This window comes from Drosophila subpulchrella, chromosome 2R, assembly GCF_014743375.2.
Source record: "Drosophila subpulchrella strain 33 F10 #4 breed RU33 chromosome 2R, RU_Dsub_v1.1 Primary Assembly, whole genome shotgun sequence".
NCBI classification, from domain to species: Eukaryota; Metazoa; Arthropoda; class Insecta; order Diptera; family Drosophilidae; genus Drosophila; species Drosophila subpulchrella.
In genome coordinates, this window is record NC_050611.1 from 8958958 (window position 1) to 8971453 (window position 12496).

At 37.8% G+C, this 12496-nt stretch overlaps 1 protein-coding gene across 3 annotated transcripts in view; it reads right to left on the reverse strand.

Moving 5' to 3' along the window:
• The window catches only part of LOC119549407 (cAMP-dependent protein kinase type II regulatory subunit), a 35164-nt gene that overhangs the window by 11494 nt on the left and 11174 nt on the right, over window positions 1-12496 (reverse strand). For all 3 annotated transcript variants that reach the window (XM_037857465.1, XM_037857464.1, XM_037857466.1), the window contains exon 3: window positions 1718-1938. In XM_037857465.1, coding sequence (XP_037713393.1) covers window positions 1718-1931 — 214 coding nt within the window. In that variant the 5' untranslated portion in view covers window positions 1932-1938. The remainder of the gene's footprint in view (window positions 1-1717; window positions 1939-12496) is intronic.

Genomic DNA, 12496 nt, shown 5'->3' on the forward strand with positions numbered 1-12496 from the left:
AGCAAGGGCTTCCGGCCACAAATTTAGACATCAAAGCATAAAAATACCAACTTCGATCGATGGAAAAGCCAAAGGGGGCGGGTGATGGAAAACCATGGCAGGCGGTGGGCGTGGCCAGTAGCTATTTGCGTGCCATTTTCGCTCCAGTTGAGGTTGGAGCTTGAAGCGATTTCGCTGGCTTCACTGGGCAGCCAAAGCGGATAAAGTTGGCCATGACAGCCAGACGTTAATAGTGAGACAAAGGGTCCAGAACTATGCATAATGCCTTTAACCTTTGCAGCCCTAGTTGGAACTCTTTTGAGTTATATAAGAGAGAGCAAATCAAAACTAATTGGAACCAATGTTGGCTTCAAGCAGTAAAAGTTATTCCAATTTATTATTTTTAAGCAGAGAGCTTAAGCATTATCTTTTATCAACAGATTTTTAATCTGTTTTGACATTTGAGCTCAAGTTATGTGACTTGTATAAGAAACTTTAGTTTCCTCATATAAAGTAAATATTTTTCCTACATTTTTTAACAAAGTTTTTTTAGGATTAGCTTGTATCAACAGATTTTTAATCTTATTTGACATTTAAGCTCAAGCTATGTGACTTGTATAGTTTTTTGTTCTTTACCAGAGTTTTGAAAGTTCAGCTTTTATCAACAGACTTATAATCTTATATGACTTCTAGTTCAACTAAGAAATAGTTGCGTAACTTGTAAGCCAAGTTACAAATTTTTCTAAATCTTTAAAAGATTTTTGTTATGCTTCTGATAAACTTTCAGCAAAGAAGGCTTTTCAACCAAGCTAAGCCCCCTTTAATTGACACGAGCTACATAGTTGAAGCTGCGAAAGTCTGACTGTGAGTGGATCGTATATTCCAGCAGCGAAAGGATTGGCAGCTCGGCTCTTCAGTGTGCTGTGTGCACAATTAATAGATTTTTAATGACAGGAGCAGTGTGCCCCATTTCATACCCCCATCCACCCACTTGACATGGCATACACATCCCCATTCCATATAGAGCCCCTCCCTCGAGGAATGCGTGTTTGATTAACCGGAAGATAAACACGCAAAAGGAAGCTGTGAACAAAGGCCCGCAGACAGAGGCGGCCCACTAAAGGGGGTCAGCAGGGGAGGAGCAAATTGAACTCGGCTAAACCTTCATCACCATCATTATTTAATTTCGCATTTTGTATGCTCGTGTTGGGAGCCCAAAGATTTATGGCCATATGCGTGGTCCCTGCTAATTATCCGAACACGTGCCGCAGGAAAAAGCACCAAAGAATTGGGAAAATCATCTGCTACACGGGAAAACTTTTCAATTTTCCCCCAACCTACCCATAACCAACAAAAAAAAAGTGAAATGCCCAGAATTGTCGGGGGAATTACACCAGCAGATTGTCTATATGTCGAACCAAACTGACATTGCTGACGTCAGAGATTTGCAGCCACTACGCAGCAGTTCCCAGTTCACAGCAAATTGCATGACGGAAATAAAACACAAACTGGGTGGAGAAAAAAGTACGTGAAAAAAGTACCAATATCCCAGGCAAGAATTTTCCAACACGCAGGCGGCTGAAGCAGAAAATGCAAAAGTGAAGCAGATTTAAGGCAGTTTAAGCCAAGAAAAAGTTGACAGGACACGCAATCGAATATCTTCGGTAGAACAGGAACAAACAACTTCGCATTCCGGTGGATTTAAGAAGCAGTTGAAACAGCATAAAACTCCACTTACCATCGGCATCCTGTGAGTTGACGCTCAGCTGGTCATCGGTACTGGCATCCGTGTGAGAGACACTTGGACGTTCCGCCTGGAGCTTGGTGAAGTACTCGACGGCATAATCGATCACGTCCGGGGGCTGTTCCACCAGAAAGGAGATCGAGAACTGCAGCAGCACCTCCTTCAGCTCCTCGGGCACCTGGATCCTTCGACTCGAATCGCTTGACATATTTGTGCTGTGGTAGAGATTGACAGAAGAGTTGGGTTGAGTATGATATCAGTTGAAGGTAGGGTAAGATAATTGAATTAAGACTATTTTTTGAAAAATAATTGGTAGTCCCCATTTGGGATATTTAAGAACCTGACATATTTGGATGGATAAATGGAGAAAACGTTAGTTTTAATTCACCCTTCCAACTTAAAAAAAATTATTCAAGAGAGTAGATAGGGATAGAGGTAGATAGTAAGATATGGTTGATTATACCTATAAAGCAGCATTGGAACAAAAGTGATATAACTTTTTTTGAAGTACGTCATATATTATTTTTGATTAAATTGCAAAGGCTTCCAAAAATTTAGCAAAATGTCAAAATACATTTAAATATCCTTGACCTTATACAATCCTTACCCCTTTCCACCCTAACAAATTGTCTTTATCGCTGGCAAAAAAAGGTATTTTAAATGATATTCATATTTTTCCAAAGGCACATTATATGATTTATCTCTATCAAATACTTCATGTATTTTTTTTGGTAAAAACAAAAGCAAACATAATGTTATATTACGATGAGTAAATCCGTGTAATAATAAGCAGATTTAAACATATTTGCTTGTTTGTTTACTCATGCTCATTTGTTTTTCCCGACATATATTACAAATATAATTTTATCTACAAGCAATTTCAGAGGAAAATAGAAAAATGCTGAAAATGATGCTCGTTTTTCCAGATTTTCCCCCCATTTAATTCACTGCACCACATGAACTGCAATGGGACGCCCGAAAAGCATACATCCATTGGGGTTTTGCAGGGGTTTCAGGGGTTTAGGGGGTTTTAAGGGAGAGATGCGACATTGGATGGATGGAATTCCGAGTTTAACCTGCGGCCAACGGTCACCTGCTGGCTGTCGGTCATTTAGATGGCAATTACCCGCCCGCTGCCCCTCGTCCACCTCATCCACCTGATCCATCGCCGCTGTTTTTGTTGTTCGTTGTCACCACCACCCAGCAGTCAGTCCATCAGTCCATCAGTCAACCTCAACCAAAAACAAAAACAAAACCCAACCCAAGCTCATGATTCAACATTGCACAATTTGAGATTTTGGTCTGGTTCGGTCGTTCGGCGAATACGACAGACGTGAGATTCATGTTAAATTTCTGCTCTGCCCAAAAAACGAGCTGCGACAAATATAATTTACGAGTAATTCACTTTTCACTTGGGTTTCGTTATTTTTATAGAAATTGATTTCGATGGCATTGTCTTTTCGATTCGCAGTAAACAGGCTACATGAGGTCACAACTGCTGATGCATTTAAAAACGTGCTTATAGAACACTTTCAATGAGGAAAGATAACGAATGGTTATTGTTTGGTTGGGCATGGGCTTATAAATGTGATTAATGTGCTATAAATAAATTATGATAAACAAAGTTGACCTTGAAATATTGTAATTATTTTAAGAACTCTTCTTGCTAACAATTAAATATACAACTAGAAGACCTTAACTACGGATGTAATCATTTTCGTGCCTGTGAATACATTGTAAACCTTGTTGTTTTAACCCCTCCGGTAATAACTTGTAAGCTCCTTTCTACATTTTTCTCCTAGAAATTAATTTTTGAACATCAGCATAAATATTTATAAGTTTCCTTGAAATGTGCGTAATTATGTAAATTGCGTATTGTGGGGTAGCATAATTTCGTGGGGGTTTTCGGTTCAACTTCGTCAGCCCGCAACATTTTATTTCCCCTAATTTGAAAATTAATTCTGGCCCGGGCAAAATACTTCAGGATGTTGTTCCTGTTCGCTGTTGTTTCGAGCCAAACTTTTTCAATTAAGTTCATTAATATTCCACTTGCCCTGCGGCCGCCTGTCGGAACACATAAATATTTAAAACTAATAAAGGTTTGCGCCGCCCACGAAACGAGTTCCGAATGCGATTGCGATGGAAATTCAATTGAAAAGCCTCTCGACTCGATAGCCAATTGGGCGTTTAAGTGCCTCCACTGATTGGCCCGGCCAAAAGCCAAAAGCCGACTGTTTTTCACTCGCTTTTTTATTTATTTTCTGTCTGAGAACATGAGGCATTAGGCGGTGCAATTGCAATTAGAGTGGGTCAAGGTGGTTCACTCAACGCACTGCAACCGCACGAATGGCAATTGCACAAACATCTGAGAAAACTATAAATACCCGGGCTCAAGTAATAAGGGGCTGAATGAAATGCCTACCCCCTCGCTTTTCCCATTTTCCACCCATCAGTCAAGGATTTAGGTGCCCCAGCAAGAAAAAAAAAAGAAGGAAAAATAGAAAAAAGTAACGGAGAGCACACAAGAAACAAAAGTTAAACCATTTTCATTTCCTCACAATTTCCGCAGCTGCCGGCGAGCGAAAGTAAAAATGCACAACCATTTGGCCGACAGTTATAGACGGTTTATATGTACTATATCTACACAGTCGTAAAATGGGTAAAGTCAGCTGACTCAGACTTTAATATCTGTACTCGACGAAGCGATAAGCTAATTTCAGCGACTTCAGGTAGCCGGGTTGCGTTGAGTAAAGCTGATTACTTTTCATAAAAAGTTGAAAACTTCATTACTTGTAGGGGACTTTAGTTACATTTTTTCATTCAAATAATCACATTTGATAGGATTGCGTTTTTCTGCACTGTGGGAAAAAAAGACAATATTTGAGAAGTGGTTTTATAACACTATTCCTTATTATTGGAAACTTTGAGAATCAATATATAACATATATTTGAGATAAATATATCATCTAATCATATTAAAAATATAGAACCCAAAGATAAAAATTTATTTATGATTATTTATGATCATTGAACATCATTTTTAAGATATTCAATAATTTAAAAAAAATATAATCTTAGTTTGAAAAGTAAAATCTAATTCTCTATGTACCTAATCATTATTTTTAGAGGTTATGCTTTATGAAAAGTGCAAACCTTTAACATCTATCAGTTTGTTTTTTAATTGGAAGGGGATATTAACATTTTTATTTGCGCTTAAAACAGTTGATGGTTATTTGCCTCTGTATCTAGTATCTATACTTTTATCCCGCTTTAGCTGCATCTGTTTTATGTTGTCATTTCCATTTCCATTAACATTTTCATTTATTTTCGCGTTTTGCATTCGGATTCCCATTCCCATAATGAAATTTCCCCAGTTTCGGTTCATTTCTCTATCCGCTGGCCAGCATCGTTATCATCCTCAACATTATCGTCACCATCATCATCATCATTATCAACGGTGGCAGCATGCAGCGCTTTTATGGGATTAAGGCAAACTAATTTGGCCAGCAACCCGGCTACGTGGTAAACTGTTGAACCCACGTTGAAGACCCCATCCTGAACCCGAGCCCTATCCCATCCCATACTCCCTCCAGAGGACCATCAAAATGATTACGGCTTAGTTATGCGTGGCAAGTTAACCATGTGCATATGACTTCTATTTTAATGTCATTTTTACTGCAGCTGCAGGTGGTGGTGAAATGTGAAAGCACCTAACCGCACACATACGCCCACCATCAATGTGGGTGGAAAGTATCCTCCGGATGGCTGACCTTTCACCTCCCCCTGCCACCCGCATGTTTGCGCTTTTACAAAATTGCAGAATTGAGTTTTGTGCTCGCAAACGAAATTGAATCCAACTTTAAAATTGCATTTACATTTGGAATCACTTTTTCGCTTTACGTTCATAGTTAATTTGTGGAATTATTCAAGGGGTTTTACACTACATGTAATGAACTTTTGGGAGGTGCTAGAAATGCCTATCAAAAATAATCAAACCCTTGAAAAATATTAATATTTGATTTGACAAAATTATATATCCTTATTATTTTTATTGCCGAAGTATTTATTATTATTCAACTTAATGTACCCACAAGCCTTATCCCATTGATATCAAATATCAAAACAGCGTAAATAATCCTTCAAAAAGATGCAACAGAACAACCTTGAGAATATTCAGGACCAAAAACACCATATGACACAAAATCCCAAGGATGAGCGACCAACTGGCGTTGTTTTTGTTGCCCAAACAACCTGTTTTCAGGATCCTTCGTCGGAATTCTGTGTCAGTTGGCCTATCCAATTACGTCAACAATTCAGAAATGGGACACCTGTGTGTGGGTTTTTCGGTTTTTTTTTTTGGGTTCAAGAGCGACGGCAATCAGAAACCCCGCTCCAAATGACTTCATTAAGGAACGGCAAACTATAAATGTGTGCGCCTAATTAGCCAAACTACATGTACACATCTCGAATTTGATGGTCAGTTCATGTGCTCAACAGTTGGAAGACCTCAAACAAAGAGGCATTCGAGGCGGCCTAATTATTATGCATGTCCCATGACCATATATCGAGGTCTGCCCGTGTCATTGACAGTGCTTCACCCAGACCCAGACCCAGAACCAACCAAACAACCCCACCCCACTTGACCTCCCCACTCTATTGAATTCGAATTGGGTTAAGTGTTTTAATGGCAGAGCGGCCGGAGAAAATTCGGTTTTACCAAGAAAAAGCATTTCCAGCAAGGCCACAGCTCAAGAGCATTGTCATCGCCTATTGTTTTTGCCACATATTGATATGCAAAGGATTTGGCCAAAAACGAGCCAACAATAGCCTCAATTATGATTTCATGATTTTGCACAGTATGCCATTAGAAGATAATCTAATGAAATTGATATTTAATACGGGGGAAAAACTTTAAAGTGCTAGGGAATTAGGGGAAAATCAAGTTACTACAAAGTTTGCCAAAATTTTCTTGGAAAATATCCTTGATGGCACATGTGCCGTAATTGCATTTTAATTGATTTTTTGGGTTCAGTTTTAATATTCTTCTGGCTGTGACTCAAAATAACTTTTTTTTTTGCAATTTTACTATTTTGTAGGATATTTAATTTTTATGCGATTTATAAGCTTCTGGAATTTTACCAAACATTTAAAATTGTGTGTTTCGTTTAATTTAGTTATAATGACTATTGGTTTTTTGATAATAATAAACATGGCCAAGTTTATAATTAAGTTTGCATAATGTGCATTTTACCTTTCCATACTATGTCAATAAAGAGATTATTTATTAAATTTTATGGAAGAGCATTTTAATTGAATATTTGAGAGTACATTCATTTCATTTCGCATTTGTGGTTTTAAACTTAATTTCATTTGCTTTTGTGTGCTTTTATAAAGCTTCCCATACATTTATTTGATTTCAGCTCAGATTGCATCTGCACATAACTATCTTTGAAGTTGGCATTTTCCAGGTTTCACTACTCCAAAATTTTACTACATCGTTCAGAAAAGTTTGGGCCAAAGTTTGTAGCAACATTTAATTTTTCCCCCAAACCATTTAATGAATATAACATCCCCTGCCGAAAGCATTTCCTTAATGTTACTTTACCTGTCCCGAGTGGCTTTAATATTTTCCAGAGATGTTTATCTTTCAACCCCTCAACTCAAATTTTCTGCCACTTTCAAGTTTGAGGGAAATGTTTTCTCTTCCGGTCAATGCGTCAAAGTGGCAGCTCAAGATGGAAAAAGAATAAGGCGGCGAGCACTTAATTCTCGTTGACATTTGGGGCCTCTGGCGGCGGGGTCGCAATATACCCCGTATGAATACATGTTATATATATTTATATGTGCTAGTGTTTTGACAACAAAATATCGCATCCACATCAAAGCAATTTCGGGGCATACTTCAGGGCGCCGCCGGCACTTGAGCTCAAAATGCGCCACATGAGTTCAGGCTTTTGGGTCGTTTGCTCTAAATGTCAGCACATCACATATACAATCCTATATGTATACATATATGTATATCTTGGGCAAGAAGAAGAGAGAGTCCCGCGAGTATTTGACGCAAATTTCACTTCGTCACGCAACTTTAATGGCGAATTTCTTATTTGTTTCTGCCACTGACGCTGCCCCTCTACCTTTCTCTTTCCCCCAAACTCGCCCTGTTTCTTTCGCACACCCTCCAGGGACCCTGGAATGGCGTCTCTTTCTTTGACGTTAAAGTAAAAAGGTTATCAGCTTGAAAATGTTTGTCAAAATACGACGCCTGGGTATTGATTTATTAACGCTCAACAGAACACATGTCGTATGCGTAATGAGAGGCTCACTAAACGGTTGGGAAATGTGGGGAAAATTGGTGGAAAATGCGGGAAAGAGGCGGCAGAAGGATGCGGTCTGCTGACTCACTCATTTCGAATGCCTTTTGTTACGCGGGTTATGCGTACATATGTACTTGTTTACAGAGAACAAATTTTACTTTTAAATGTGGTAATTTACATTTTAAATTGAATAAAATAGTTGAATAATCAAAACAAACATAATTTTTATTATTGAATATGGGTTACATCTAAAAATATAAATTAGTCTTTAATAAAACTAATTATCCAATTCTAATAATCATATTCAACTCTGAGATATGGTGAAAAATAGGATGGATGCGAATAAAAGCTTAAACAAAATGGGCGTTATTTCACTGGGTGTTAGTGAAATAACGCCCATTTTGTTTAAGCTTTTATTTTTAATACAAAAAATATCACATATTATAAAATTAAAAGCCATATGGGCGTTATTTCACTGGACGTTAATTCTCTGGACGTTACTTCCCTGGGCATTATTTCACTGGGCGTTATTTCCCTGAGCGTTTTCGGATTTTTGTAGAATATCTTATGTGCTATTTCTATCAGTGCCTATACATATGGACTTTCACATCGGGAATGGAACGCTTAAAGCTGTCAAAAGGAATTTTACAGCCCACGCGAAGCGAAAAAGAAAATTCACCAGGGCATACACACGATTTCATATCGAAGGGAAAAGCATGCCTCTATATACCATGCATACATATATACACATCGCCCTTCGCATTCAATTTTAAACCAGAATGAGGGGGTTTATGGTGGCAGTGAGACAACGACTTGTCAGTTAACCTTTGCCATCTCAGGGCTTTTCTCCGGTCTCAATTGTTCTCTGTTCCTTGCCTTTTTGGCTCGGTCTGGAGCCGATTCAATTATTTTTTAATCTATTGGATTTGAAGCCGCCCTGCAAAAATGCACAAATCACTTTACAATATTCCGAAATATGTCTGGCAAATTTTATTCGAGTTCAATGAAATGTCCTAGGATTGTCCTGACCAGACTTTGAATCCATCTCCACAAATGATTAACAGGAATCTTAGTTCCGAATTAATCAACCCAGTGAAATTCTCTAAACTTGTCAAGGACCTGCCATCTGTCTTCTGTCCATTTGGAGCCCTTCGTCTGTTGGCTATAAATAGTTAAATTCCCAAGGCTTCCCACGCACAATTTTAAGACAGCCATTGGGTGAGCCAACTCCTCCAGATCCTCCCTGCCATCCAGCGATTATGGCCAGAATGATAAACTGCTGGATGGATGCTTAAATTGATGTCCATTAGCGTTAAATTAGTGAGCAATTATGTTGCCTGTTCGCCGAGGCGGGCAACAGATACAGATACTCGTCTGCAGATGAAGATTCAGATACTTTAAAGGTGGAAGCGGCGAAAGCGACAACAGCCACCCACGAGTACATAAAATGCAAGGGCTTAGGTACACTGAACACCTACAGTAAATCTTTATATATAAAAATACATCACAAAATATTGTATATATATATAATGGTGCTTAAGGCTTTTACAACTTTGGAATCTTTAGTGGACTAACTAAAGATTTTTTAAAGATTTAACAAAGTAAGTTAGTTAGTTGTAAAATTATTTCACAAAGCAAGAATCAGTACACCCTTTAATAATTATTAATAATTCTCTGTATAATCATCTTAAAAAATATTAAGGAAAAAGTTTTCTAAAATAGACATTACTAATTTGTAAGGTTGAAAAAATCAGAATTAAAATTTTCGTAAAATTTTCAAGACGTTTGCCGGATTAATTTCCGTATCTACAGTGCTTACTGTGCCCTCTACCCTTAGAGAAGTGAGTAAACGGATGTGCTTGTATCTGTATCTCTATCTGTATCTCCCTCCACCCTAGGAAAAGCGATTATGTGTTGTAACAAAACGTTTATCTACATTTGTTGCTGCCCCCGCGCGTTTCCCATAAAAACGTTCCTATTCGCCTGTCGTTTTCTCAGTTTAATTTTAAACACGGTTCTTCCTTCCCTCGCAACATCTCCCAAAAATTTGTTGCGCGTGGCAGTTTTAAGCGGCGCGTGCTCAAAGCAAACAAGCCCAGCAAAAAGGCAAAAAAAATCAAAAAAATGTGGGGGGGATATACTGAAAAACGAATAACAAAACATGAAGAAAAGTAAAACTTGTAGCCGAGTTTTTCGGCAATTAACAACATGGCAGTATAGATAAAAACAGAAAAACACACGGCGAATAGCAACAAAAGCCGAGTGGCTAAGTGTTTGTTGTTCCAGTTCGTTTGGCGCATTGATTGCCGTTGCCCAATTTTAAGACGATAAACTAAAAGGCCCAAAACGGGGATTACGGCCATGCGAACAGCGCAAAACAGGCCAATTTGTGTGTGGATATTATCTGTTTGGGTGTTTGCTCCCGGGTGTGAGCTTGCCGATAATTAAAAGTGTTCCAAAGCGTAATTAACAACTTTGTAAGAGCGCTGAAAAGCACGTTTTCGGGGGCTATGATTAGAATTCATTTTCATGTTTATTTCTAGTAACTTTCCTAGTGTTTAGGTCGATTCTAATATAATATATAATAACTGCCTGTTAAGTATTTCTCGAATCGTTTATGTGGCAGTTAAATTTAAGGATTTATTATATTATGTAATTCTTTTTAGCTCTCATAAATTATAGACGAATTAAGATATACAACTTGTTTTAACGACAGGGTTATCTATTCTATAGGTTTTCGGTTAGCTAACTCTCACTTTAACTATTACTCCAGAAATCTTGTATTTAACAACTTTGTAAGAGCGCTGAAAAGCACGTTTTCGGGGGCTATGATTAGAATTCATTTTCATGTTTATTTCTAGTAACTTTCCTAGTGTTTAGGTCGATTATTATATAATATATAATAACTGCCTGTTAAGTATTTCTGGAATCGTTTATGTGGCAGTTGAATTTAAGGATTTATTATATTATGTTATTATTTTTAGCTCTCATAAATTAAAGACGAACTAACATATATATATCACGACAGGGTTATCTTTTCTATAGGTTTTCGGTTAGAATATTCTCACTTTAACTGTTACTCGAGAAAACATGTAATTTACAACTTTGTAAGAGCGCTGAGAAGCACGTTTTCGGGGGCTAAGATTAAAATTCATTTTCATGTTTATTTCTAGTAACTTTCCTAGTGTTTAGGTCGATTATAATAAAATGTATAGTAACTCCCTGTTAAGTATTTCTCGAACCGGTTATGTGACAGCTTAATTCAAGGACTTATAAAATATTATATTTTCTAGCTTTGATAAGTTTTACGACAAGTTTATCTGTTCTATAGGTTTTCGGTTAGCAAACTCTTACTTTAACTCTTACTCGAGAAAACGGCCTTAAATCACTCACATTAACTGAAGACTTAAAAACTTTCTAAGCCCAGAATGAATGTATGTCCTATGACATTTTAAATGATGCAGTAATGGTATTTTCATCACCAACTAATTCTCGAAAGTCCCCATTGTCTGTTTTGGCTATTTAATTTCGGATTGAAAGCTTTATAAACAAGGAAATCCTTGCCAACCTGCCAACCTGCCAACTCTCCTGATTACAGAGAACTTAGCCATTGTTCTGCAATATGAGACACAAAAGCAGCATTTGGCATTTGCAAATTTGCTTGCAATTTGGCAATTACTGCAGCATACATTGTGGCATCACGGAATGCAAATTGGAAAGGCAAACTCAGATATGAACATACCTATATATACTATAGACATATAGGGAAGCACACCTACGCAATGCAATTAAGCCGACTCAATTAATTAGACCTCAAACAAGGAAGCGAGTTAAATAAACTGGAAACTTTGCAAGCGGGCTATAATTATTCCTGGCTGAAATATCTAAATATAAGCACTTGCATGTGCACCTTTTTGAAACCAGGTCGCCTTGTTTAACGTTTTCGTTTTCTACCTTCTGGATAATTATGCAAAAAGCCGTTTGAGAAAGGTTTCTGCCTTGAAAATGGCAAAAAAAAGAACGTGAACAATAGACAAAACAAGGCTTTCCTTGGCCGTCCCCCCATTTTTTATTTTTTGCATGTGGGTTAATGTGCGAAATGTGCTAAGCGAACGCAAATTTTGTGTTTTTCAGTTTGTGCCATTTTGATGATATGCATGGGGTTCCCATGGCCGCAACTTTAGCCACTCGCCACTTTATTATCCACCCCACCACGTCCGCCCGACATTTATGCAAATCAGTTTCCCGTTTTCCGTTTCCCCAACCCTTCCACTTGGCCTGCATTGCCGACTGCATTGGAAATCACTTAGCCAACAAGGAGACAATGACGTCATGTGCATATTCAAACATACAGGCCAACTTGGGTAAACAGAATTTCTAGAAATAACATTTTTAGGTAAGAATAAATTAGGGAAAATATTAAATTAATAAAAATGTGTTCTGAAGAAAGCGACTTTAC